Raw genomic sequence first — 27796 nt, 5'->3', positions numbered from 1 at the left:
ATGTCACATGTGTACAACAATATAAGGAAAATATAAAGAGAATTTCACAAAATTCCATCTTTTGAAAAAAAGTACACATTCCTCTGACTCGTTACCGACAAATGTTATGGGTAATATTATTCCCCCTGCCTTTAGAAAGAGGCATGTCAAGTGCTCTTTTATTCTGCGAAAAAAGTGAAAATATGTTAAATTTTCTTTTACATTTTCTTTATACTGTTGTACGCATATGACTCACAAGCTGTAGTAGTCTCCTCATCCAGCGGTTCCAACACAAAAAATTAAAAAATTCATAACTTTTGCATCGATTGTCCAATTTTCCTCAAACTTTCACTGATGTGTTCTACTAATATTGCTGCATTTTCTCAATCCTTATGTTTATGAAGGTGTACTTGTCCTTTAAAAGCACACTATCGATGTGTACGATTGTAAGACTATGTTATAATTTCCTGCTTCTCAACGGGTGAACTGAGGTCTTGCGGATGAGCTGTGATGTCGGCCAAAAATGGAATAAACAAGATTAATGATTAATGATTGAACCGGGCCTCAAAGAAATTTTTAGGAACCAAAGTAGGCCTTGGTTTGAAGAAGGTTGAGAAACAATTCTCTAATGTAAATGTGATTGTATAAACAGTTATACACGTTTATGTGTACGTTTTCATCTCTCCTCTGGATAGATACATGGATAGCGCGAAAGGGCTGTAGATTGGGCAGGTTTGAGTGAGTACCGTAAGGTGAGAGATTGGAGAGACACTAAAATTCCCCAAGAGCTAGAGAGTCAAGGTAATTGTAAACCATAAATAAGCATGTTTTACAAGTTCAATGACATAAGAATATTTTAAATAAATTTAGATACTGAAAAGGGCAAAGAAAGAAGGGAGGAAGCAACACATCTAAAGGATCATTAGTCAACGGGTTATACAATGTAATTATATTCGCCACTGGTTGCCAGTATCAAAAAGTTTCACTTTTCATATGCGGGTACTTGTACATTGTAAATTGTTGCCCTCGTGGCTTCCCATACTTTGCTGATCGTGAAGCTTTTTTTCGCGTCCCATATCACAGCGGAGGGAAGATCAATAAGAAGCGAAGAGCGGAATGAATGAATGAATGAATGTTCAGAAAGGCAAGATTAGGCATCGTAGCAAGTACTGAGGGTAAAACTCGAGAATGGATGACCTTGGCCCATCATTTATACATCAGTTGAGGTTTGTAAAATTCTTTTTGGACCAGAGAATTGATGTGACATGTCTCTTAGTTTCAGCGTTCCAAGTGCATCCGACGAGTTCGCCCGCTGCTACTCGAGTAGCGGGCGGAGAAGTACAGGGCCGGGCTGTGGACAAGTGTAGTTCGTCGGGCACTGCAGGGTGAGATGATGTTGTGTTTGTGCCGTTGATTGGGTGGCGTTAGGGTAAACCCCTCGTCTAAGCAAGCGCAGGAAGCTCGAAGATGCTCTGCGGCTGCTGCTGTCTCGAGGCAGAAAATATTCAGATTGGCAGACTGCAGAGCTCTAAACTTTAGTAAAATCTTGCCAGTAGTAGGCCTAGCCTTCTAATTTTATTAACAGAGTCAAGTGCACGATTGCCGATCAACGCCGATGCCGATGGGCGATATGACCAATTTGAATACAAATTACTGATACAATGCCCGTATGGATATGGGACCACGACCAATCTTTAATAAGTTTATAAACCCTGGTCTTTCTGACTTATCTCACTCTCAGTGTCTTCAAACTACATGTCGTGATGTATACTTGGGACTGGGTGACCCGCACCTCGTCATAGTTAATGTTTGCGCATATTTGAATCACATTTCGCCACTGAAATTCTTTGAAATCCAACTCACATACAGGAAAAATACTGAAAATTCCAATGGAATCACAAGCTCACTGATCGATATCGAAAATTAGCAGCTATCGTCGTCAAACGCGAACGATGCGAAATAGCTGTGCGCTAAGGAAGGGGGCCCGCAACTCGTCACCCGCGCTCCCATAGACAAAGCACGTAAAAGACGAGTGCGGGTGACCGTGATGCTCCCATAGACATACACGTAAAAGATGCGTGCGGGAACAGTGGTGATACTTATAACACGTAGGGTCCTATTCCGATTAAAATTTCCGATTTTCGCGAAAAACTGTTCGGTTTTCACCAAAATTTGCTTGGCCCTGCCAATTTTCAAGCATACTGAACACAGTCCCGGGCATAAATTTTTGTTTAGTGCGCTTAAAACAATTTTAAGCGGGGTGACGGTATTCGGGCCCCTGACGAGGTGCGGGTACCTCGCTATACCCTGTGATGTGGAGTAAAACTGAATTTGTGTGATTGAGGATGCTGAGCTCAACAAAGTACCATCCACAGTAGGGCTAGTAAACGTAGTAGGGCCTACTTGCAAATCCAACCAAGCCAAGCCCAATCAAGTGACCTAACAAAGTGCTTCAACCATCAATGTAGATTTTGACCAATAATAATTATGAATCTGTATTAAGCCTTGTCTGTTTTCTTTTTTCCTTCCATCTAGAAATTGTTGGCAAGTCAAGTGAATATCACTATCAGACAAGCAGATACAGTACAGTAGCTATGGTAGTATTACAGTGTATTGTGGTATAAGCAACCCATCCATATTACCGGTAAGAATGCATAACGCCATCAAGTATTTGACCAGCGCCTACAGTGTATGTGTAAAACCTATGCTTTTGCGTGCGGTTTAGTTTTGGCATCGGAGGTCGAACCTTGGTGCAGGTTATTAGTACATAGATTAATAGGTTTGAGATGTTTAATTAATTTTTCATTTTAATACTCTGTGTTCTCATTTCTTGAATTTACTGAATGTTGAAGGTACAGCTAGTGGAATGCATGTGTGTGAATGTCCGTGTATGCATGACATATTGTATACGCAGTATTAAAAACCTGCACCAAGGTTCAACCTCCCGTGCCAAAATTCAACAGAGCGAAAAGCATGGGTTTCACATGTAATTGGCGGTTGAATTTTGGACAGCATTATATGGTTAAATTATGGGTGGCATGCTTTGATTCATATAATACACAAACATTCACACAAAACGCATTATGGACACAAGATGGCAGAGGTTTTTGTTTGTTTTTTGCTCTCTTTTTTTTTGCTTTATTTTTCATTCTGATGCAAGGGTAAAGTCGCTATTAAAAGTTGCACCATTATAGTTCTAGTGTCGTACATGGAGTATTTTGATTATCTGCTGTATAAATCTCCCCAGGGCCACCGGTAAAAACTTGGACAATATTTGCGTCATTGGCGTCTTTGGGAAAGGTGCCTCTGGGTCACAGTCCAAGGGCCTTCTTCTCAACAAGCTTTTTGACAGCAATGTATTTGAGGTAATAAACATGTCCTTTCATTGTAGCAAGCTTCTTTGTGTTTGGTAGAACAAAATCTAATCATGGGTCACACTAAGTTCAAGTCCACACCATATTAAAATTGTTTTCAGATTAAAAAAAAAAATCAAACAAACAGTGTGAATGAGGTTTTATAAACATCAATCTTAATATAAGAAAAAAAAAAGTTGTGTGTATATGTTTCTGTTGTGTTTGCTTTGTTTTCTAGATTTGGCATGTTTTTTTTTTTCACAAAACTTTGATGTATGTAGCATCCACATGTATACAAATTGGTTGCATGATATATGTTCCCACAACAACTGCTCCCTTGAAATATCTGCGCGCTGAGCCAACCATAAATTCTACCCTCATACAGAACCCTAGCCCTAATCCTAGTCCTCACATCAAACTAAACCTAAAAACCTATCACAACCCTATCCCTTACCCTTACCCTAAATCCTTGTAGAAAATAAGACCGGAGCAATTGTTGCAGGAGCAAATGTTGTGTCACCATGCAAATTACATGAGACTATGTGATGATGCCATGGCTCCATTAGTCGCCCATTGACCCACACACAAATGTTTACTGCTGGTAGATGTCTTTTTTGTCGTAAAATCACAGAGAACAATGAAGTTAGTGATGACCTTCACTTTCAGTAATAAAAGATCAGAGCTGCAAAATTACCAACAACAAATATGTCTTTTCAATGATCGTTTGAGGTATTTATGAATTACTTTTATAGCTTTGTTAGTTCACATGAGTTAGAATTTTTTTCTGGATGTAAACTTTGTTCTCAAATCTTGGTAATTTGGTAATAAAAAAATGCTTGATTGTCAATGCTAAAGCAGGGCCTATAGATACATGTACTAAGTGATTTGAGAGAGAGTTGATAGTGAGACAAACAATTAACACCATTTACACCATGTATCACGAATCATCATTGATTCTTCTGAACACATGAAATAGAATATTCTGGACATGACCTCCGATCCTGGCAATGATATAGTGTTTAGTAGTACCTGGTGCACAATTAATGTTTTATTCTGTCACTATGTTGTAATCCTTTTGACATCTTTTCTTTTTCCTTCGATTTCTGTTTTTCCAGATTTTTATATGAGTTGACCTATGTGTAAAAAAAGAATCTGTTAGAATGCAAGAATGCAACATTACATTGAATGTTTGGTCAACATACACTGTAAAACATCTCATTTTTGTACATGTGCCTGAGTGTCTGAATTATATTTTGTGAGGATATATTTTGCTTCAATTAAAACCCATGCTGCCTTGTATTTCCCTTCTCTTTAGTCACAAAATATATTTCAGCATTTTCCAAAGAATCCTGATGGCTCTCCCACAGACAGTGTAAGTACACTATTGATTAATTACCTTCTACCCCCCCCCCCCCCACGGTATTCTAATCATCTGCTATGTGCAAAATGTAAAATGAATAAATAGATAAATAAATATTAAAATAATTCATTCAAATGTGTCAATGTGATCATGGATAATGTTTGTAACGTATGGGAAAGCAGAAGAAAATATGTGACCCGCTACAACAAAAGGATCCTAAAGTCGCTGAGAGCTGAGCCGACAAAATCGAGTTTGAATTCACATCATCAAAATTGGTCAAAACAATCGGATTTCTGCTTTTGACATAATTTTGTAGTATAATGTTTTGTCTATCATCTGCCGAAATTTCGAAGCCTAATGATCAAAGGAAAGGCAAGAAATCAGCGTTTTTCTGGGCCATGATTTTGCGACTTTCAACGTAACAGAATTGTGTCCGAAGATTTGGATTTAGCGCCGCAGCTGGACTCCGCCCCTAGCAACGAGGGAATGATCTTATTGGTCAGTGCGTGGCATCCTGATTACTGATTGTTCGTGCATAGACCGCTGGCGCTAAGCTTGAATGAACATCGCGGAAGTCGCTAGGAGCACACCTTCTATTGTCAAGCGGTGAAAACTGTCTCGCCTCCCCTTAATTATGATAGCATCGGAAGGAGAACTTTGGAGGCGTTTTTCTCGAAACTCTGATTTCCACAACCACTTGACATGCGCTAATAAAATCATCGATATCTCCGCAACCGAGAACTTTTGTGAGTTGTGCTATATATGAAATTAAAGTAGAAGAGTAAGGGAATAATGTCATGCCATTTTCAGAAAATTGTCCTCCCCCGACTTTCGGATCCTTTTGTTGTAGCGGGTCACATATTACACACATACATGTACGTCGGCACATAACAATCTTTGGAAAATAGATGTAGGTAAACACAAAGACTTTGTCCAGATGAAGAAGAATAATTTGTGACTGATATGATTACATTTTGTTTAAGTATGCTACACAAGCACACATGTTACTGTCGTCCTAAAATACATGCTGTGTTTAATAACAGTGCCATGTGGAGTCGCACTACGACAAGGCCAATCGGACCCTGTACCTACACTTGGTGTCGGTCTACGATGCATCTCAGCTGGCTCACTTGTGCCGGAACTTGCCTCAGCACAGCTCTCCTGCCGTAAGTTCTCCTGTGAAAACAACCAACCATACAGGTTGTACATTGCATGGCATTTACAAATCTTCTACTGAACATTGCGTTTCTTGTTTTAATGTTTGTTTTTCTCACTTTCCGTGAACAATTCTTCTGCAAATGATACTAAATTATACCAATTACTGGGAATTTCACCTTAAAATCAAGATTTCAACTTGACCACTGACAATGATATCTTTGTTTTGTTTTGTTTTAGTTTTGTGTTTCTTCTTTTTGTCTGTAGAGTAGTTTTTCTTTTTTTTATGGGTTTTGCTCTATAAATTACCAAGAGCAAGGAAGCCATATATTCATGGTCATTCTTGTAATTAGACTGCTCTCAAGGATCTAAATTATGTTCTAATTGTTCACTGTATATGTACTATGTATCTGTTTGACTGCAGTATATTTGATATGCCGCATTACTTCAAATAACACATGATATCCCATTTGCTACATTTCGTTCTCTCTGAATATCAGCCCCCAGTTCAAGCAGTGCATTGTGTTGGCTTTCAATGATCTTTCTATACTTTGTGCTCACTCTGTGACTTTTTTTTTTTCCTTCAGGAATGTCATGCATACTGGAAAGGTCACGAAGGTCACCACGCTAGACTGATGCTCTTCCTGTTTACTGTCTGCCATATCTTGATTGTGAGTTTACAGCATAGAAACAGAGCATGACTTTACTATACTGTGTCATCTCCAGTTCATATTTCGCTGTTCTGAATGGTTCATCAGTTCATCAGTTGACACTGTCATTCACCGTTCAACTTTGTCAGGATCCTACATCTACTGCATGAACATTATAATTTAAACCAAGACATGTAAACATTTCTATTTAAATACATGTGCCAGTCATATTTGATAGTCTCTTCCCACATTTAACTTCCACTAATTTGATACATAATTTAGCTTTTTGTTCAATCAACCGTTTGTTTTTAACTTATCATGGCACTGTTGTTTAAGTTTAAATCCAAGGCTATTTTGGAAATGATAATCAAATCATCAATATTTCAAATCATGTGGGCAGTCCATAGATCATAATTTTTGAAGAAGATAAGAGCAGTGATGTTCCTGTGATATGTGGCAATAGCAATTTTCAATGCATGGCATTTTGCACAGTTCTTTGACTCTTTCTCTCCTTTTTACTTGCGTCTGTTTGTCTTTGTCTGTCTGGTTAGGTGTTCCACCCAAGAGCTGTGTTTGACACCAGTTATGTCAAGTTGTTCAGAGCTCTGCAAGCCACAAGGTGAGACAACAGATGCCTGGCCAAGTGATGAAGCATGAATAGCACGCCAAACAAAATGATCTCCTTGTACAAGGGAACACCATTTGATATGTCATCATCAACAAAGTGTGAAGGGGGTATACAGGATTCAGAGTGTGGTTGGTTGTTTGGTTGATTGTTTCATAGCATATGCTTCTTTGGTTTTGTTTTAATCTTCTTTGCCAGATTTTATCCTGTTTTTCTTTTATCCTGTTTTCCATGAGTTATTGACTTCACCTGCAAATCATTTTCTTGGCTGCTCAGAGAGAAGTTGACCCCTCACCTGAGTGCGAGTCTCAAGAGTCACTCCCTCAGCCGTCAGTGGCAGACTTCAGGGAGGATGTGCACCCCTAGGCTACTCTTCATCTGTCAACAGGTGAGGCTTTAACCCTCGGCTTGCCAGAGCCTTCAATGCTCACAGACCTCTCACAGTCCTTACACAATTCTTGTAGGCATGGGTTAACTTTGTAGTCCAACAGACTTGAACCCTTGCAGTAGATGTTGTGTTTATACTTTGATATCAAAAGTGAATCTCAAACATTGATATCAAAGCTCAATGTGATAAAATATGATTAATGCATGGTACAGCTGTACCTTACCTACAATATGTGATATTGATTTCTGATTTTCTGTCTTGTAATCAAACAACAATTGCAACAGCTTCATTCAGGTCTGTATACATATGTACAGGTATGTCGATGAACGGGTCCATTTTGTGCCTTTAATACGTGTAGTGTATGTGCATCAAATGAGTTAAAATTTCATTTATGTAAGTTTTTAAGCTGTCAAAAGTTATAAACTGTATCACTTATGAAGCTTGAACGTGCCTTAAGATTGCACTTGAAATGTCTCCGTTTTACTCTTAGTATACTCTATTTATTTGTTATAGAATGATCTCACGCGATACTCCAACCCAGATGAAAAAGGAAATGAAGCAAAGGGCAAGGTCAGTCAAAGTAAAACGGTTGTCTGTACAATGCCTGTTTATGCCTTGGCACTGATATATGCTGGAGGCATTATTCTTCTGTAAGCCGCAAGTGAATGCCTACCAATTTTTTACTGTGTGTCATTGTATGAGATACCCTTTTTCACATAAGCTACGTGCCATGCATTGTTATATAATTTCTTCATAATCAGCCATGACTTGTCACTTTTGAATATATTTCATTTCCATACTAGCTTCCTTTTTTCTGAGAAGGAATACTGTAACAAAAGTTTTGTTATGTTCTTCATTATTGCAATATATAATCTACAAATTGCAATTTTATGCACCTGCTAGTACCACTGTTAAAAGCTAATCCAAGGCTCTGGTCCAGAGTTTGATGATGGATGCATAATGCTGTTCTATGATTTGTATCTGTGTTTCTCTTACAGAAGAAATCTCCACGTAAGGTTCTGCAGCTACATCTGGAAGATCAGATCTACAGAATCTTCCGGAAAACCCACATCTTGACAAACAATATGTGAGTTGGACAAAGAATGATGCAGTATGTATGTTAACATCTTTTTAGCATTTCTGTTTCCCTATAATGCAGTTAACTCTTCAAAATTATTCAAACTTTTTTTTTTTGTCCTGCCATGCAGTGTTACCCTTCAAAATTATTTCATCGTTTCCCAAATCCCCCTAATCCCTGTTGTTTCATATTGGCCTTTCAACTGTACTTATACTTCATTACTACATCTGAATGGACACACTAGCTTTACAACACAATCAAGTCTAGATGGTTGGAATACTCGTTTCTGATGAAAAGGCTAAAGCCCGCCGCACACTACACGACTCACGACTATACGACCTTAGGACCATAAGACCCAGTCGTACGACCCATCAACGCACACTATACGATCAGACCTTACGAGTAGGCTTACGACTGTTCTGTCTTCAGTACGTTTTACCAATGAGAATTAAAGCGCACACAGTGCGCACTGCGTGCGCTTGCATTTTACTGTATCTGGATTGGCTGAAAGCCCACAACCGGTCGTAGAAATTCAACATGTCAAATCTCTTCGACTGGCGCTAAGACCCAGTCGTACGACTGGAAACTGGCAGGACTGTGACGTCACACTTCCAGTCTTAAGGTCGTATGACCGGTCGGATCGTATAGTGTGCAGCGGGCTTTAGGGATTCATGTTGGTGCACACAGAAAAGCTAAAGATTCTTGGATGTATTGCTTTCGTTGCAGGTCCCACTGTCTCTTCAGCATTCCTCTCAACCAGGGTTTCGTCCACATCCTGAATCGGGACAACGAACTCAAGGACCCCGTCCACGAACTCATCAAGTCATACCAAATTATCAGTGAAACCAGAGGTGAGGAGGCTTTGGGCTCAATTCTTGACTAGTTTGGATTAAAAAGGAAATCAGTCAAGAAAACAACAGCAAATGAGAGCTTACTCTGCAAGATATGTTCTCTCATTTTCAAGACATGATTGATGGATATGTAGGAAACTTGAAATGTGAACTTTTTGATGCTCTTAATAGCACTTTTTCTCCAACATATACACATATATCCAAAAGACATTTCTGTGGATATGAAATAGATAACAACATATTTCTGTCCTGATGCAAGCACTTTTAGTTTTCTAGCTTTCAGTTCCATTTTCATTCATACTCTTAATGCGCTCTTTGCATGTCATTCTTAAACATTTTGTGTTCGATGTGAATACTGTAATTACAGTTATCTATCTAACAGGTGCCTATCAAAGGCCATCAATGTAATTCTTATGATACATTGAATTTAGATTTATTTAAAATTTTTTCGACCAAACATAACTTAATACACTTCACTCTTTTTTTGGAACAAAAGGATAATCTAGATAACTTTGTTTAGTGTGTTTTTAGGATTATGTTGTTGATAGTTGTAAAATCATATCTGGTGTAAGAAGGGTTTTATTAAAGCATTTTTTACTTTTTATGCTTATTTTTGAAAGGTTTGTATTGTGTGATTACTTTGAATTCTCCATTTGTTAAAGGTTACTCCATTTACTTGCAATCCTTTTTTTTTAATGTGTTATATATCTTTTAGTTTTTAGTCTGTGCCTTTTTTTAGCGTATCTGGGCAATTACCCCCAGAGGGCAATTACCCCCTGGCTAAATACCGGTTAGTGGGAAGGTTAGAGTAAAGATTAGGGTTAGGGTTAGGTTTAGGGTTAGGAGTTTGGGTTAGGGTAAGGATTAGATTCAGGATTAGGATTAGGATTAGGGTCAGGGGAAGGGTCCGGGGTAATTGCCCAGGGGGTAATTGCCCTAGACCCCTTTTTTAGTGTATTGTATTATGCATTTATATGTTGTGTAAATGATATTTGTTCATATTCTAGCTCTATACATTCTTTTCATCTTAGTGATATTTCTGTATATGGACCCCAATAGAAACCAGCTTTTCTTATCAGTGTGTTCTGCCCCATGATGAGGAAGTAAACTCAATTTATTTTAATTCAACTGCAGGATCCCCGAGAGATGAGAGTCGGCCATTCGTCATGCCCATCACAGTGGACAGCATGCCTTCTCTGACTGAGAAGAACAAGGACACTCTTCGTTCCTTTGTCGACCAGCATGCCAACCTGATTCTTGCCAAGAAAGGGTTCGATGACAGTTTTCGGGGTGCAACGATCGCTCATTTTGAGGTTTGTTTAATCACCTTGCAAGCTTGTCACTTTTTTTGCAGAGTACAATGAGCACTTTTACATTTCCCCTCTCAAAAGATATCCCCCTCATTGTGAATAGTCTTTGTTTTAGGAGATTTCCTGTGTGAAATTATAACACTGAAGGCAGTATATTTCATTTACAAATGAAATGAAGTCACTCTGAGTTTCATTTATCAGTAGTCAGTTTGTCTATGTTGTGTTATCATCCCTTCTGTGTTGTTCAGCCTCAAAAAGCATACAGAAATTAAAAAGCAAACTATGATAGTGTGCCAACTATAACAAATATGTTTGGGTGTACTCTTCCAGGGGGATCATACCATTATTATTATTTCCCAGCATTGCTAGGTATCAGTTTTTCATGTGTGGGTCAGATTCAGTTGGTGAAGCAGCTTGTGAGAATGTGGACCTTTTGCTCTGTGTGTTTTTTTTTTTTTTTTTTTTTTTTTGTGTGTGTTGAAGGTCCTCCCCACTTCAGCATCCTTTGCTCCACTTTCAATCATAACTCTCCAGGCAGACAAGTCTCAAGAACCAACTTCGACCTCAAACTCCCTACAGATTTATTTGAGAGGCCAGTTAGTTCTTCGTAGGGTTACTATAATCACTAATATAACAGAAGTTGTAGTAGTACTGTGGTTGTGACACTTGTAAATTCTTGATATGAACCTGGGACTCCCTCTTGTAGAGCTTTATCCACTTCACCACAACGCTCACAGTAAACACTTTATTTTTCTCTTTGCCCCAACTCATCAGTACTGTAAAAGTTGATATTTGCAAATAACTGTTGCTAAATTTTTGGTTTTTTGATATAGAAAATGGTCATCTTCAAATCAAAGGATGAACAGCAACACTACAACTACTTCTGTAACTTTTGCATTAACAACATATACTTCTTTCTCTTCATCATTGTATTGTTATTCTGTCTACCGTTTCTATCTCTATCCCTTTTTTTTGACTGTCCAGTACCCTACACTGAAGACGTGGATAGATGTAGCCACCTCGCTCTACGATGTGTTCGTGAATCCATCAGATGACCCCAAGCAGACGGCTTCCCTGGCTTATCTCCAGACCACTCTGGACCAAGATCTACGCTTCTCTGAGATGTAAGGAATCTTTCCCAATTGTTCAAGTTCATGAAATTCTTCCTTCGAGATGTTTTTAATTATTGCAACTGATTGACAAATTGCCCTACATCGACGTAAATAAGCACTGAATTGATCATTGTTTTAGTAGTAGCCATGAATAAAGAAATCATGGGCGTATGTACTCGAGCAGGAGTCAAACCTATGACCTCCTGATCTCCAGACAGGCGTCATCTCCACTAGTCCACTGAGCTTCTGCCCGACAGCAAGTTGCTGGTTCTAATCCTTATAGCATGCAGCGGGTACTGCGTAATTATTCAAATTCATTAAATTTTCCAGTCAGTTGTGATCATCAAGTGATATAGAAGTGGCAATTGTCTAGTATGGAGATATTTGAATGCATGCAGGTGTATCTAATGCATAATGTTAACTGTAAAACTTTACTAACCTTGTGCATGAGACAGCAGTGAATTATTTCTTGTCTGTTGACACTTTATTCAAGAATAATCCTCCTTGTAATGTCCTCTTTCTGTGCATAAAGAGTGTAACTGTAACATTTAATGTGTGAATGAATCTACAATGAATTCTGATGCTGCTTGCCTTCTCCAGCAGTACTTTATACTTGATGGGGGAGTTGCTTTTCAGAATTTTTCTCTGCAGATCCTATATTCTTGTCTTCATATAGTTCTTGGTGTCACTTGCAATTCCTATTGTTGTTTATTCTTTCCAGGCGGTGTAAAAAGATTTTACCCATGGCCAATAGGATGTATCAGGAAACGGCTTCATCTCATTACACTAGCACTGTTCACAGGAATAAGGTAACCACATCACTTCTGTGATTTCTACACATTTTTAAATTTTTATTTCCCACACCAAGTGTGCTGTGAGCATTATGTCGTGTGATGGGTATGACATTTTGGTGAATTTCACGAGGAGCATGGATTCGTGAATTAAGATGCATGCGAAAGTTCTTGTCTACACTGTGCATTGAATGCCAGTGGCAATACGCTATTAAAAGAATTTCATGCCATGAAAAAGAATGATTGCTCCAATTTGTGAACATTTCATGCCTCAAATATTTCTGGTTTACAGTAAATTCTATCTCCTTGCATGTGCTTCCTATCATCTTGCCGTTAAATATGTCATATTAAGAACGTGTGATATACTATGTTTCCAGGTTTGAATGAAGTGATTGTGCTACCAGCTCGTCTTGTGTTACCATTTATGTACATGAAAAGATATAAAGTTCCATACATAGCAATCTGTGTGCTACAGTTCCATACATAGCAATCTGTGTGTGGTAGCATCAAAATTGTGACACACAATTCATAGTCCAATATATGTAAATACATGTCATGTTGATTTTGGTATTACTTTTTCTTTGATTATTCAGCTAATGCAGGCCATGCACACTTACTCTCAGCATGCCCGAGGTCCTGCCTATGAGACCTTTGCCTTACAGCTACAGGAAGAGTGTGAGAGATTCTGGCAGAGCGGCCGCCAGCTCTGTGAGGTGGTCAGCCTCACGGGACATCACTGCATTCACAAGGTAGAGGGTACTTCAATATTCAGGACCATATTAAACACAGTAGATTCTTTGTTATGATCAAGAAAGGGATTGATACTGGTGAAGGAAGTAGAGGATCCATGGATGTCATTGATGCATTCATAGAACTCTTTAATAAAAAGTAGACAGGTACCACTTTTAGCCCCGAGTCCCATCAATAGATCAATGAAGTATTAAGGTACAATGTATCTACAAATTGCTCTAAGTGTCTATGACCCAACAATCAAACTTTAGAGCAAGAAATTAAGTAAAACTTTTTTGTGGAGGTATGAACGACACAGTGTCGAAGAGCAAATATCAGTTTGAGGCTGGAGTGGCACTAATGCACAGTGCTTGAAATGTTTGGGCATATCATGTGCATGGAAACAGCAACCTGTAGAAGTGCTGGAAAGGTGTGCTTGCTGGCTTGAATGTTAGGATGTGTTGACAGGAGATTTGTTTCGGATATTTTAGGTGATTTAGTGGCTTATTTATTTATTTATTTATTTATTTATTTATTCATTCATTCATTCATTCATTCATTCATTCATTCATCCGTTCGTCCATCCATCCATCCATCCATCCATCCATCCATCCATATGTTCGTTTGTTTGTTACTTATTTATTTAGGTCTTTGGTTCTACGTTGATGATCTGCTCATTGAATGTTAGATTACCAGCAGCTCTTTCTCCCCTTGACTGTTGATGCGTACATCGTACATTTAGTGTATCAGGATTGAAAAAATATGTCATCTGTCTAAATCAAACCCTCGTTCACAATTTTTGTTGTTTGCTTTTCAGCTTCACCTCCTCCCCACTGATCCCGAGTTGGACATGCCCAAAGATGTGGTGCTGACCCGCACCCCCCACACCAACAACAATCAGACACCCTGTGCCTGCAACTGTGGCAGATCGTCTGGCACGAGGGAGGACCCTTTTGATTTAAAGGTTGGTTATGGTGAACAACGCTGCACACTGGCACTGGTCCGACAGTCCCTGACCAGTAAAAATCACTGTCGGACCAGTAACTTTTTCAGGAATGGACTGGTAAAAAATGGAAAAAGTGTGTACATACTGGTCCAACGGACAGGGCAGGACAGTAGAAAAACGGGTTAGTATGCAGACCTACTGTAAAGCAAGATATTTGCGTGAATTGGAGCCAACAGTCTTTTGTGGCATGAAATTTTCGCAAAGTGCCACTGGCATTTAATGCATAGGCCTATAGTGTAGAAGAACTTTCATATATTGCAACTGATTGACAAATTGCCCTACATCGACGTAAATAAGCACTGAATTGATCAGTGTTTTAGTAGTAGCCATGATAAAAAATCATGGGCGTACATATTCGAGCAGGATTCGAACCTACGACCTCCTGATCACCGGACAGGCGTCATCTCCACTAGACCACCGAGCTTTCGCCCGAAAGCAAGTGTTGGTTCTAATCCTTACAGCATGCAGCGGGTACTGCTTAGTTATTCAAATTTCATGAATTTCTTCCGTCGAGATGTTTTCATTGCAACTGATTGACAAATTGCCCTACATCGACGTAAATAAGCGCTGAATTGAATTCAGTGCTTATTTACGTCGCTGTAGGGCAATTTGTCAATCAGTTGCAATGAAAACATCTCGACGGAAGAAATTCATGAAATTTGAATAACTTTCATATACATTTTAATTTTGCAAATCTTGGTTCTCACGAAATTCGCAAAATTAAAATGCATGCAAACATTTCTGGTTTTACAGTATTTGTCATTGTTCTTTGGTGAGTGATCTGTCAATCTATTTGCATGCTTTCTTTATCATCTGCGTGAATGTCACTTTGATTTTGTCTGGTTACTTCAAGCAAATCTCAGGAGCATCTCATCAGAAGTGAGTCACCTTAAAGGGATGGTACAGTATTGGTGGAGATAAGAATTGGGCTTTTAAGTTTTTGCGAGATACCAAGAAAACACTTATGAAATAGTACAGAGCATACCATTTTAAGAAGAATTCAAAGTTTATTTGATGAAAATCGGGTTTGGAATGACTGGAAACATAAAAAAACAAAGTAAAACAAAGCGATCGTAATAAAGTGTGGGTCCCACACTTATTAGAATCGCTTTGTTTTGAATATCTCAGCCATTTCAAAACCAATTTTCATCAAATAGACGTTGAATTCCTCGTGAAATTACATGCTCTTTCATATTTCATAAGAGGTTTCTCATTATCTCACCAAAAGATGTTAGAAACCTGAAATTAGGTCTCAACCAAAACTGTGCGATCCCTTTAATTTGGACACTTGCTCTCTCTCCCACAGGTTGCCAATCTGGACTTCTTTGAAGAGCTGGAAGAGAAATGCTGTAAGGACCTGCGCCACATCAAGTTTCCTGTCTACATTCCATCTCCGTCAAGACGACCATCAGAGGTAACACGAGAAGAGGAGGAGGAGGCTCAGGAGTCTAGAGGAAAGGATGATGATGATGATGATATTGATGAGAGGGATGAGGCAGAAGATGAAGAAGAAGAGGAAGAGGAAGAGGAGGAGATGGAGAAAATGGAAGAGGCCGGACTCCAGGAAGACCTGTCCATGAAAGCAGTGGAGAAGATCAAGTTTAGCACAGGTATGAAGTGTACAAACCTTCTCCAGACAGATCAGATGTAAATACATGTATATTCTTCTCTATTTCTCATTCACACTTTCTCTCTCTGTCTGTCTCTTTCCTGAGACCAACTGTACTGATTACACTGTAGAATATAAAACAAGTCATTTGATTTCACTCATTTATTTTGGATATAAGAGAATCAGTGACACCTCACAACCTTTAGCATTTATGTATGTATGGGATGCACTTCTGGTGACAGTTGTAGAAATTTTGTGATTAATTGAAATGGGCCACCAACATGTCTATGGTGGCCACATGTCTTTGCAGCCATTGCATCATGATTTTGGTTTTTCTTGTTGGTGTTATGATTTGCTTTGAACTGCTGCTCAGGAAACAACGATGGTTTGTAAGCAAACAACCATGAGACCTATGGCTATACGTTCCCTGTGCAAGACTAGGCAATGAGGATAGAGTGCCTGCCTAGGGGCACAAAAGCTGCTCTCAGGGGACTTGAACCACAGACCTCATGATTGATAGGTTGTATTCTCATCCACTGTGTCACAACAGCTTGTAGTAAAATGTTTAAAGGACAAGTTCACCCTCATACATGTGGATTGAATGATTGCAGCAAAATCAGTAGAACACATCAGTGAAAGTTGGAGGAAAATCAGACAATCCATTAAGAAGTTATGAATTTGTAAAGTTTGGGTGCAGTCACTGCTGGATGAGAAGACTACTACAGTGTATGATGTCACATGCGTAGAACAATATAAGGATAATACAAGGAGCATTCCACAAAATTTAATTTTTTGAAAAAAAGTTTACATTCACTCGACTCGCTACTGATGTATGTTAAGGGTGCTCTTTTATTGTGCGAGAAAAGTAAAAATATGTTGAATTTTCCTTATATTTAAAAAGAAAATCATTCTATGCCTGTGACATCACAAGCTGTAGTAGTCTTCTCATCCAGCGATGGCCGCATTAAAACTTCAAAAACTCAAAACTTCAAAAACAACAACAACAACAACAACAACAACAAAAACACACTTTTGAACTGATTGTCAGATTTTCGTCAAACTTTCACAGAAGTGTTCTACTAATATTGCTGCATTCTCTCAATCCTTGTGTGTATGAAGGTGAACTTGTCCTATAAATGGTCTCTTTTTCAAATGCTACACTGTATGTATTCAGAATCCTCCATGTCCTATTTCTCTTCTCTCTTTTTCAAAAAGACATGAAGGGAAGTGAATCTGGGATCATGACCCCTGACCATAGCCTTGGTCAGTCTGCTGCCGATGGCTTCCTTCCTACTGGCCAGGCCATTCCGCACACCGCCGAGAGTTCTGATGTGCTGAGTGGAGAGCATCAAGACGATGTCAGTACCAAGGAAGAGACAGGTAAGAGTAGTCATACTGAAAATTCTCCTGTAACAGTTTAATCCAATTTTTTTTTTTTAAATGATTGAAAGGTGGATCGTTCATGACAGTATCTTCAATACTAGATTCAGAGCAAAATGTCTTAACCCATTGAGGATGAGGCCCAAGTATACTCGTGCAGGTGTCTATGGGAAATGAGTGTTGTAGCAAAATCAGTCCATCCTCAACAGGTTAAGCTCGCTGCACACTATCCGACTCATGACTCTATGACTGACAGACTTTGGATCTGAAAGACTTTGGATCTGAAATAAACAAGCTGAGGCTATTGTGATTTGTTTCGGATCCAAAGTCTGTCAGTCCTATAGTTGTGAGTCGTACAGAGTGCGGCGGGCTTTAGACAATGTGTGTTTACAGCTCCCTTGAAGATTTTCAGTTTAAGTGGGCAGCATTATTGGGTTCTTTTGAAACAAAAGAATAAAATTTTGAATAGTGTTTGCTGGGTATATGAACTGGCCCACTTTAAAAAGAAGATTAACTGTATCACAATGGAATACTTCCCATTGATATGATATGTTACATGGATGTAAGAGCTACTGTAGAACAAGAATTTATTATGGGCATGAAACTTTTGCAAATTTCATGAGGAGGCAAGATTTGCTATTAGATTATTAAAAGTGCACCCAAAAGGTTTATCAGTTTGCTTGATATACAGTGCATTGAATGCCAGTGGCAATACACGACAGTTTTATGCAGCAATGCAGCGAATGTTTCTAGTTTTACAGTATACCATATGTAAAAAAAAAAATTACAACTGGACCCTCCGCAATGATAACTTTAAAAATAGTGAATCAATCCAAATACAATTTCAGGGTATGAAACTACAGTGGAAACTCGATATAACGAGATGTTCGGGACCGAGTCATTTTCCTCGTTATAGCCGATATCTCGTTATATCAGTAGGCATAAAAGAAGGCACAACATAAAGACATTAATTTGCACATGTGGGACTACCCATTATATTTCAATCAATACTGATAATGTGATATTGTGTGTGAGGGAATTACTCACCTTTATGGGTAAGAAGATGTTTTTCGCCAAGGAAATCCAATATCAAGAATGTGTTTCTTATTAATTGTAGATGTTTGAATTTGTAAATTTATATAGCTTGTGATTGTATCAAGATCGTCTGTGGATTGGTATGTGGTTATCTTATGGGTGTGTGTTGTGTGGAAAGCTTGAATATGGTCTGGACAATGCTGTGTGTGTATGTGACACATTCTGTATGTACATTATGACTGCGTGTGTGTGAACATGGGGAATTCCCTACGTAGAAGGCCAATCACAACATCAGATTGCCTCACACCTGCTAAACGTCATGATGATGTCATGTATACATATGGCCGTCCCACCACATTTTCTGCATGTATCAGTGTGCACGCACACACACACTTACACGTACAACATGCAGTGCTAGCTGGAGTGCACTGAAGAAAATGATTATGTGTGTACAAGACAGTTATTGGCGCATCAAGTTTTACAATCTCGGAAGATGATAGCACAGGCGAAGTAAAGCCTTACCATGGCATTTTGCTTTACCTCACTATAGCAGGTTTGATCGACTATGTTTTTCTTTGTTTGGAAGTCACAAAATGTATCTCGTTATAGCAGTTATTTCGTTATAGCCGATCTCGCTATAAGAGTAGCATTTTACATAGACTTGTATGGAAGGAAATTTGGGACCGGGAAAATTTCGTCGTTATAACCGATATCTCGTTATAGCAGTGTTCGTTATACCGAGTTTCCCCTGTATAACTTATTACCCACGTCTTGCAGAAAACCCCATCTGATTTGCTTCAGTGGTCAAAGAGATATGAAGATTTTTGTAGAGCATGTCTGGAATCTTTTCCCTCCAAGTTCTGTCCATTGTGTTCACACATTAATATGCAGTTCCAAGAGCATCCAAGTGCTAAACATGGAAGGATCACATCCACGACATGCTTAACAACGATTCACATTTCTCTGTTACCACTTAACCAAATTGAATGGGGTTTTCTGCAAAATATAGGAAAGATGTTATATTTTTAGATCCTGAAATAGCATTCAGACAGATTAATCACATTGGAAGTTATCGATGCAAAAATCCGATTGTAATTCTTTTTTTGGATATACTGTATAGTACATTTTTAATATACACCGTATGCTTTTCAGATGATGTAGATGGCAGCGGCAGTCAGTTTAGCAGCCCACTCCAGGGCATGCTGTGTAGCACGTCTCCTCGTGGTATGCTGCCAGCTTTTTCTTCTTGGTCGCTGATCTGTCTGGGGCCATCATCCCTCTACCATCCCAGCAAAGGTGAGCCCTCTGGTGTGCTAATGATAGGGTGTGATGGCATAAAGAGGTAATCATATGATAATAGCTTGTTTTGGCTGATGGTAATGATGGTGGTCATTATTATTACTTGAATAGTTTTGTTGTTGGTGATCTTAATGATGGGAAAGTGTTCGTGATGTTGTTGTTGATGATGATGGTGATGATGGTGATGATGGTGATGATGGTGGTGATGGTGATGATGATGATGATGATGATGGTGATGATGGTGATGATGGTGGTGATGGTGATGATGATGATGATGATGGTGATGATGGTGGTGATGGTGATGATGATGATGATGATGGTGAGGAGGAGGAGGAGGAGGACAATGATGATGATGATGATGGTGATGATGGTGATGATGATGATGATGATGATGATGGTGATGATGGTGGTGATGGTGATGATGATGATGATGATGGTGAGGAGGAGGAGGAGGAGGACAATGATGATGATGATGATGGTGATGATGGTGATGATGATGATGATGATGATGATGATGATGGTGAGGAGGAGGAGGAGGAGGAGGAGGACAATCATGATGGTGATGATGGTGATGATGGTAATGATGATGATGATGGTGAGGAGGAGGAGGAGGAGGACAATCATGATGATGATGATGGTGATGATGGTGATGATGGTTAATGATGATGATGATGATGGTGAGGAGGAGGAGGACTAGGAGGAGGACAGTCATGATGATTGGTTGACTTTTGAGATGGTGACGATGGTTAAGTGATAGTGATTATGATGGTGATGATGATGATGGTGATGATGTTTGTAATCATCACCATCTTCATCATCCTTTGCATCATCAGTATCCTCATCATGAGGTGATTGTAGTGATAATGGTGATAGTGATGATGATGATTTGGCTAGATGGATGATAGTAACATGATTCTGAAGTTCACTGTGGTGATGATAAGGAAGAGGAGGATGATCCCAATTTTGACAGTGCAGTGTTAACCTGTTGAGGACGAGTCCCGAGTATACTCGGGCAAGTATATATGGGAAATGCGTGTTGTAGCAAAATCAAACCGTCCTCAACAGGTTAAGAGGGAAAAAACTCCTGGTTGTGCTGTAAAAAGCTATCATACAAAGCTCATCTATTTTTATCTTGTGGTATCTTTACAATTAAGATGGGCTCTTTTGTTCCTCTTTACAATATTTTCACTTGTACTTTTGTATATGATCATCTACAAAGCATGAGAACCTCAAAATAATGGTCGGCATGATATGTTCCTATTAAAGGATTTCCAATTAATGGAGCTGAAATTCTCTTTCAATGAAATATTTGAGTGTTATGAAAATCTCCTTGCTTCCATATTTTTGTGTACTTCTTCAGAGATGAGAGCAATTACACCATATTTATATTAAATGTGTTGTCCATTGTATGCTCTATTGTAGGTCTTGACCAGCGCAGTTTCCTGCGTGAGAGCAAGCACTTGTTACCTTGGGACATCCCGATACCAAAAGGTGCGGTCCTTGACTCACACTGGCCCTCGCCCAGTGAGACGGTGTCCACCTCCAAGAAAGGCGGGCGTGGCAGGGACAAAAAAGGTATGTAATTTGCAGATACCTTATGCTGTCTCTAGTGTTCAAGACTGACAATCCTGATTGTTATAGGCGTGGCCATATTTGTTCACATGTTTGCACCGAGTATAGTAAAAAGGACATAGGAGCTCGTATCTGTACATATCTCGCAGCTTGTGGGGAACGAGAAATAATTTACTGTTAGTTTCTGACTGCTCAAACCTGGTGGGAGGTTTGCCCTGCTTGATTCCAAGCATTGTATTTGCATCTCAATCATGTATAATTGTGCTTGGCTGGTATTCCCTGTTACTCATTGTGTAAAGCTTTCTACACAGCACACATGTAATTGAAGAATCTCGCTTGACTAGAGTTGAGTGTTACCAACTGGCGTATGCTTCGGTGCACGTATTTGCTGACAAGCAATGCGTTTGTAGTAAGCCTGTGCTTATTGTAGTTTCCTAATGTACTGCAGTGGGCAGCGTACCAAGATCAATTCAGTAGAAAAACCATAGTATCTGACCACCAACTCTGTTTAAGATGTAAGGTATGGGAAGGCAAATAGACTATTTAGATGCTGAGTAATTCAGATATTTCAAAGGAGTTTTTTTTTTTTCATTCATTCTTTTTACTTTATATGTGGTTGTACAGAGGCATGTCCTCTGCTATGTATGAAGGCAGGATGTTCTCTCCACCATATATGGTATGAAATGAAAGGTCTATGAGTGGTAGAGTAGCATGTGAGCAATGCCAAATTTCCTGTTTAGGTGTTACTCAGAGAGTGGCAGCCATGAAGCACATAATCCTATGAAGTTTGTAGCAAAATGAAAGTTGCTCTCTGGGCAATTACGCAAAGAAACTCCATATTCTTATGTCTTGTTTTTAATGTACTTGTATTTCATACCCCCCCCCCCCCCAAAAAAAAAAAAAAGAAAAAAAAAGAAAAGAAAAGAAGGTTTGTTTGTGTATTTAGATAGTCCATTATAATGAGTGGAAATTAATGAAGAATATATGCTAAGTACCTTGCACAATGATATGTTTGTCAATTGGAAAGTGATGAAGTACTTTAGTATATACACACAGTATGATATTTTTAATGCATTGTGGCCCCACAAGAGTCTTAAAGGGATGGTATAGTATTGATGGAGATGAGGATTGGGCTGTGAACTTTTGCGAGATACCAAGAAACCACTTAAGAAATAGTACAGAGCATACCATTCTAAGGGGAATTCAAAATTTATTTGATGAAAATCAGTTTTGGAACTGCTGAGATATCCAAAAACAAAGTAAAACGAAGCAATCGTAATAAAAGTTGGGGTCCCACCTTTTATTAATATCACTCTGTTTTGGATATCTCAGCCATTTCAAAGCCAATTTTCATCTGATAAACATTGAAATTCCTCTTAGACTTACATGCTCTCTCATATCTCATATGAGGTTTTTCATTATCTCACCAGAAATGTTAGAAACCTTTAAATAACCTTTTGAGGACGTGCTGATTTTCCACAGACACCTGCCCGAGTATACTCGGGACTCGTCCTCAACAGGTTAAGTTAGGTCTCAACCAAAACTACAGTATATGATCCCTTTAACTCTCAAGATATTGAACCAGTCATGATCATCATAAATGACTCATTTCATTTTTCCATTGTGCTTCTGAAGATGGGAGTGACGGCCTGCGAGCGTACATCGGCAATGAGTATGAATGCCCAAGGGGTCATCGCTTCATTTGCTCTGGGCCAGACAAAGTGGTCAAGGTCCCATCCGGGTCTGGAGGGCCCAAGGAGAGTGGAAACAAGCTTGTGACCTCTGATGTACCTCTCTACTTCCCGTGTCCGTGCAGGTAGGAATGAAGGCCTATTAGTGGTGGTCAACTTCACAACATGAACCTGCTACTGTTGTTTTCTGAATGATTGGTGTATGAAGTTTGAGTGTGTTCCATACTTTGTGCTCCAAAGATGTGCCTTGTCGTACCACACCCCTCCCACACACCACAGTCGATATGGGATTACAGCAAATGACATATCTTCATAAGGGCTCGGTCACACTGCCCAAAAGTCGCGTAAACGCATGAATCATGCAAGAAATTTGGTTGTGCGTGCTTGTCCGTCGAGAATTTTCGCTGATTTACGCGATGAAAATCACCAATGAATTGCCCACAAACTACGGAAAGATCATGCCAAAATCACTAACAAACCGCGCACTTTCAGCGCATAGGCACGCAAAGGTCCCAAATAGGGCGAATACGTGGTTGTGCGCGATGACTGAGGTCCACGGTAAACCATGCATAATCTGCGCATTATCACTAATGAACTGCATATGAATCACGCATTATTTGCGCATGAACGCGATAGCGGCAACATTTTCGCGAACGATCACTGATATTTCACACATATTTCATGCATTTTCCGCGTAAGAACGACGCAAACTATGCAAAAATTACGTAAAACAGCGCAATACTGCGTTAACTTTTACGCAAAGCCGAGTTTTGAGCCACTGACCAAGGCCCAAAAGTCACGTAGACGCATGAACCACATTAAAAAATTTGAGCCTTACGCGATACATTCGCGGTTTGCGCATTTCATGAGTTTGTCTGACGTGGAACCTTCGTAGTTGTCCGCTGATGTGCGCCAGATTGGCGCTTTACGCGATTCCAAGTTTTGAGCAGGTCAAAACTCGGCTTCGTATTGCGCTGTTTTACGTAATTTTTGCGTAGTTTGCGTAGCTCTTCAGTGAACAATGCGCGAAATATGTTTGGAATATCAGTGATCGTTCGCCAAAATGTTGCCACTATCGCGTTCACCGACGACTTTCCACTGACGATTAGCAGACATATATGACGTATGTTTCGCGCTTATAACACCTACGAATCACTGAAAATCACTGAAAAAAATAAATAAGCGCATGTAATACTTATGAAATACTGATGAATCACTGATGTATCACTAACAACTCACGTATGATTGGCGCTATATTAAAACGGCCATTTTATCATATCCCGTCAGGCCAATTCCCGCTGTCGAGGGGTGCACATCAAACCCATGTTTTGCGTGATCTTTCTGTATAGTTCTTGCGCAATTCATTGGTGATTTTCATCGCGTAAATCAGCGAAAATGGTCAAATTCTCGATGGACAAGCACGCAAATTTCTTACGTGATTCATGCGTTTACGCGACATTTGGGCAGTGTGACCGAGCCTCCAGATATTGATTACCATGCCCTTGATATGTAATTATGTGCAGTGGTATAGGAATAATGATCACACTTTAATATAACAAATACAGTGGACTCCCGTTATGATGAAGTCCTTGAGACTGACAATTTTCTTTCGTTATATCGAAATTTCGTTATAACCGAACAAATAAACAATAAAAGATCATAGAGCTGATAGTGTTGGGGCCTGAATTTTTACTTCGTTGTAACCGGAATTTTGTTATAACAGTGTTTGATATAATGGGAGTGCACTTTAATAATGATGAAAATAATTGAAATGGTAGCAGTAACAATAAGAAAGTGCTTTATTTGTGCATAGATTCGATACCAGTCACAATTTTCCTACAGCATCTACATTATAGGAGTGAGATTTGACAGAATGATAACTCAAAGGTATAAAGCAAATGAATCAATACGAATGCAAATGTACAAATTGTCACCAAGAGATCAGTAAAACAGCTTTGATGATTTCTGTTTTGACATTAGCACAGTAGTGCTGATTGAATTGTTGAGACATTTGTGATTGTAAATATGCAGATCTAATAAGCCACCACTTGGCCAGTTGATTCGCACGTTTGTGGTGACACCACCTGGACCAGTCTTCATCAAACTCAACCCCAAGGTCCGCCCTGGTCCGCACCCCACCCCAATCTTCTACCCCCTGCCGGGAGAGGTTGGTGTCACGCTGTCCGCCAGCAGCATGTGGGTGCTGCGCTATCCGTATCCTTGTACATCACAACATCTTCATATTAATACAGCTGTCAGTCATCAAAGATACAGTCAACATTATATAGATGATGACAGGCGGGGGAGGGAACATTTGGTACATGTTCCCGACTACAAAAGTCATCATCTGTTATATTATATGGGTTAGTCAAATCACACTTTCGTACGCATTACAATAATCGGTCATCTGCTTTTTCACATTGTATGGAATAGGCAAATTTATCCTATCGATTGCGTGAAAAATATGATCGTTCAATCGTTTAGTATCGTTTGTCATTTCTTACATGAAAATGTTTTCCCATGGGAGAACATTACAAAAATGTTCTGCCCATGGGCGAACATAACCAATGTGCCTCCATCACGTGACTGTGTTTAGCCAATCACTAACCGGTATTTGACTAACCCATTTAATATATAGTAATCAGATAAATGAATCCATATATATAAACATGCAATAATAAATGAAGAGACAAATGAATAGATATGTGTACAAATAAAGATTACATTCATGAAAAAAAAAATATTGATTCATTGAATTAAAGATGAATTAATATTACAGATAAACTGATAAATAACTGAAAATATGAATATCATATGAATATTTGTTGTTTCTTTTGTCCTAAATTTATGAACATACAATGTCTTTGTCCCTCAGTGATATACACATGCATCAAGGGAAATTACACAACATTTAAGTTTCATCAGAGAAAGGGAACAACTTGTTATGAATACAATTACAGATCTTACAAACTTGATGAAAACTTTTTTTACTCTGTTTTTTGGAAAAAACAAACAACAAAGTAATTGCTTGGTTCTTGTTTGTCTTGGTAGAAAGGGAACAAGCATTTTGTCTGGGCATTGTTAAAAAATGTATTTCTCATACCTCTGGTGTGTCTGAAGAAATGGTGATTTGTTTTTTCATCCCAGTGGGAATTTTAATCAAGCAAAATTTAGAAAATAAACTGTCAAGAAATAGATTCTGTGTTCAGATATAACTGTAACTGTTAACATTTCGATGGAAATGATTGCTGTTCACTGTGACAGATTACATACTTTCTTTTGTGAGGGAATTTTTTAGGTTGGATTCCAGTTATACTTCGGAATTAATTTCTTTCAAGTAGTTTACGTTTCAGGTTTGAGTTTCTTCAGTTTGTCTCCCTCTACAAATGAAAATTTGTTAAGATCGCAACTGCTGGTCTGTAAATTAACAAACATGTCGGAAAAAAGGAACCAGTGGGACTCGAACCTGTCATTTACTGCTTTCCGGGCAGCGACACTACAACCAGGCTGTCCCTGGTTGCCGGCAGTGACACGATGAACATGGAACAAATACCCAAGCTCCGAGATTCTGACATTGTTATGTTAAGTAGTCCAAGGCGGACAAGGCATAGGATAAATGAAAGAAAGATATTATTCAGAGGGGTGAAGGCTCAGGTTTGAGTTTCTTCAGTTTGTCTCCCTCTACAAATGAAAACTTGTTAAGATGGCAACTGCTGATCTGTAAATTAACAAACATGTCGGAAAAAAGGAACCAGTGGGACTCGAACCTGTCATCTACTGCTTTCCGGGCAGCGACACTACCACCAGGCTGTCCCTGGTTGCCGGCAGTGACACGATGAACATGGAACAAATACCCAAGCTCCGAGATTCCGACATTGTTATGTTAAGTAGTCCAAGGCGGACAAGGCATAGGATAAATGAAAGAAAAATATTATTTATCTTGGAGCTTGGGTATTTGTTCCATGTTCATCGTGTCACTGCCGGCAACCAGGGACAGCCTGGTGGTAGTGTCGCTGCCCGGAAAGCAGTAAATGACAGGTTCGAGTCCCACTGGTTCCTTTTTTCCAACATGTTTGTTAATTTACAGATCAGCAGTTGCCATCTTAACAAATTTTCATTTGTAGAGGGAGACAAACTGAAGAAACTCAAACCTGAGCCTTCCCCCTCTGAATAATATCTTTCTACTTTATGTTTGTACGTGTTATAATCCCTGGTCCATCAACTACTTCAGTACTTCTGCAGTATTTCCCATATGGTTCCCATTTGTGTCTGCAAGCATTTGGGTAGCATTAGTTACAATGTACATTCAGACAGTGATCTGTAACTTCAAGTTAAGCTAACTTCAAGATTAAGCTCTTATCCCCTTAACTTCTATATGTGTCCATACAACAAAGCTTATCAGAGTTAAGGATCACCGTCTGAACATAAATACTGTGCCTCAGTCGAAGTGGAAGGCTATTGATGACTAGGAGAATTAAGTTATATCTTTTCATTGGCAATGAGTATCCAGGCATTTATGCCAATCAGCAAAAAAGCATTCGAGCAGATGTGCCAGTCAGTTAACAAAACGCAGTAGTAAAGGTTCAAGCCATGCTGTCACATCAGTGATGGTACACTTTATTTCCAACTATTGCATTTATTAAATCATAACTTCAAGACCTTGTCATCCTTAACGTAAGCCCTCAATACTAGATTTGTGTACATGAGTGAGGCGGGTGCTGTGATGCCTCCGACAGACAACCAACCGACGCCCGGAGCCAAGCTCCTCAAGGGACTCTTCCTGGTCACCCTCCAGCCACCACAGTCATGAGCAGAATCTCGAG

The 27796-nt window shown here is 39.2% G+C and overlaps 1 protein-coding gene across 1 annotated transcript; it reads left to right on the top strand.

The window, feature by feature from the left end:
• Nucleotides 1–1167: 1167 nt before the first annotated feature.
• On the top strand, nucleotides 1168–27796 carry LOC139733174 (nonsense-mediated mRNA decay factor SMG8-like). The gene is made up of 23 exons (XM_071644016.1): nucleotides 1168–1364; nucleotides 3227–3344; nucleotides 4648–4704; nucleotides 5736–5858; nucleotides 6435–6518; nucleotides 7049–7116; nucleotides 7399–7510; nucleotides 8024–8080; nucleotides 8509–8597; nucleotides 9315–9439; nucleotides 10574–10752; nucleotides 11734–11873; nucleotides 12583–12670; nucleotides 13246–13401; nucleotides 14199–14345; nucleotides 15694–15864; nucleotides 15958–15997; nucleotides 17212–17376; nucleotides 19564–19707; nucleotides 21133–21285; nucleotides 22918–23098; nucleotides 25005–25187; nucleotides 27666–27796. The coding sequence occupies exons 1-23, from the start codon at nucleotides 1168–1170 to the stop codon at nucleotides 27781–27783; spliced, it is 2895 nt and encodes a 964-aa protein (XP_071500117.1). The 3' UTR covers nucleotides 27784–27796.

The sequence above is a fragment of the Diadema antillarum genome, unplaced genomic scaffold (assembly GCF_040938485.1).
Source record: "Diadema antillarum isolate AM-2024a unplaced genomic scaffold, OU_Dant_1.0 seq00000462_RagTag, whole genome shotgun sequence".
Classification (NCBI taxonomy): Eukaryota; Metazoa; Echinodermata; class Echinoidea; order Diadematoida; family Diadematidae; genus Diadema; species Diadema antillarum.
The sequence above is the reverse complement of the archived record's forward strand: the minus strand, read 5'-3'. Positions and strand labels throughout refer to the sequence as shown.

Excerpts from the sequence above, each read along its gene's own strand:
- LOC139733174 (XM_071644016.1), top strand. The coding sequence starts at position 1,168 with ATGGATGACCTTGGCCCATCATTTATACATCAGTTGAGGTTTGTAAAA. Across the intron at positions 8,081-8,508 it reads GAAATGAAGCAAAGGGCAAG|AAGAAATCTCCACGTAAGGT; the intron begins GTCAGTCAAAGT and ends TTTCTCTTACAG. Across the intron at positions 13,402-14,198 it reads GACATCACTGCATTCACAAG|CTTCACCTCCTCCCCACTGA; the intron begins GTAGAGGGTACT and ends TTTGCTTTTCAG.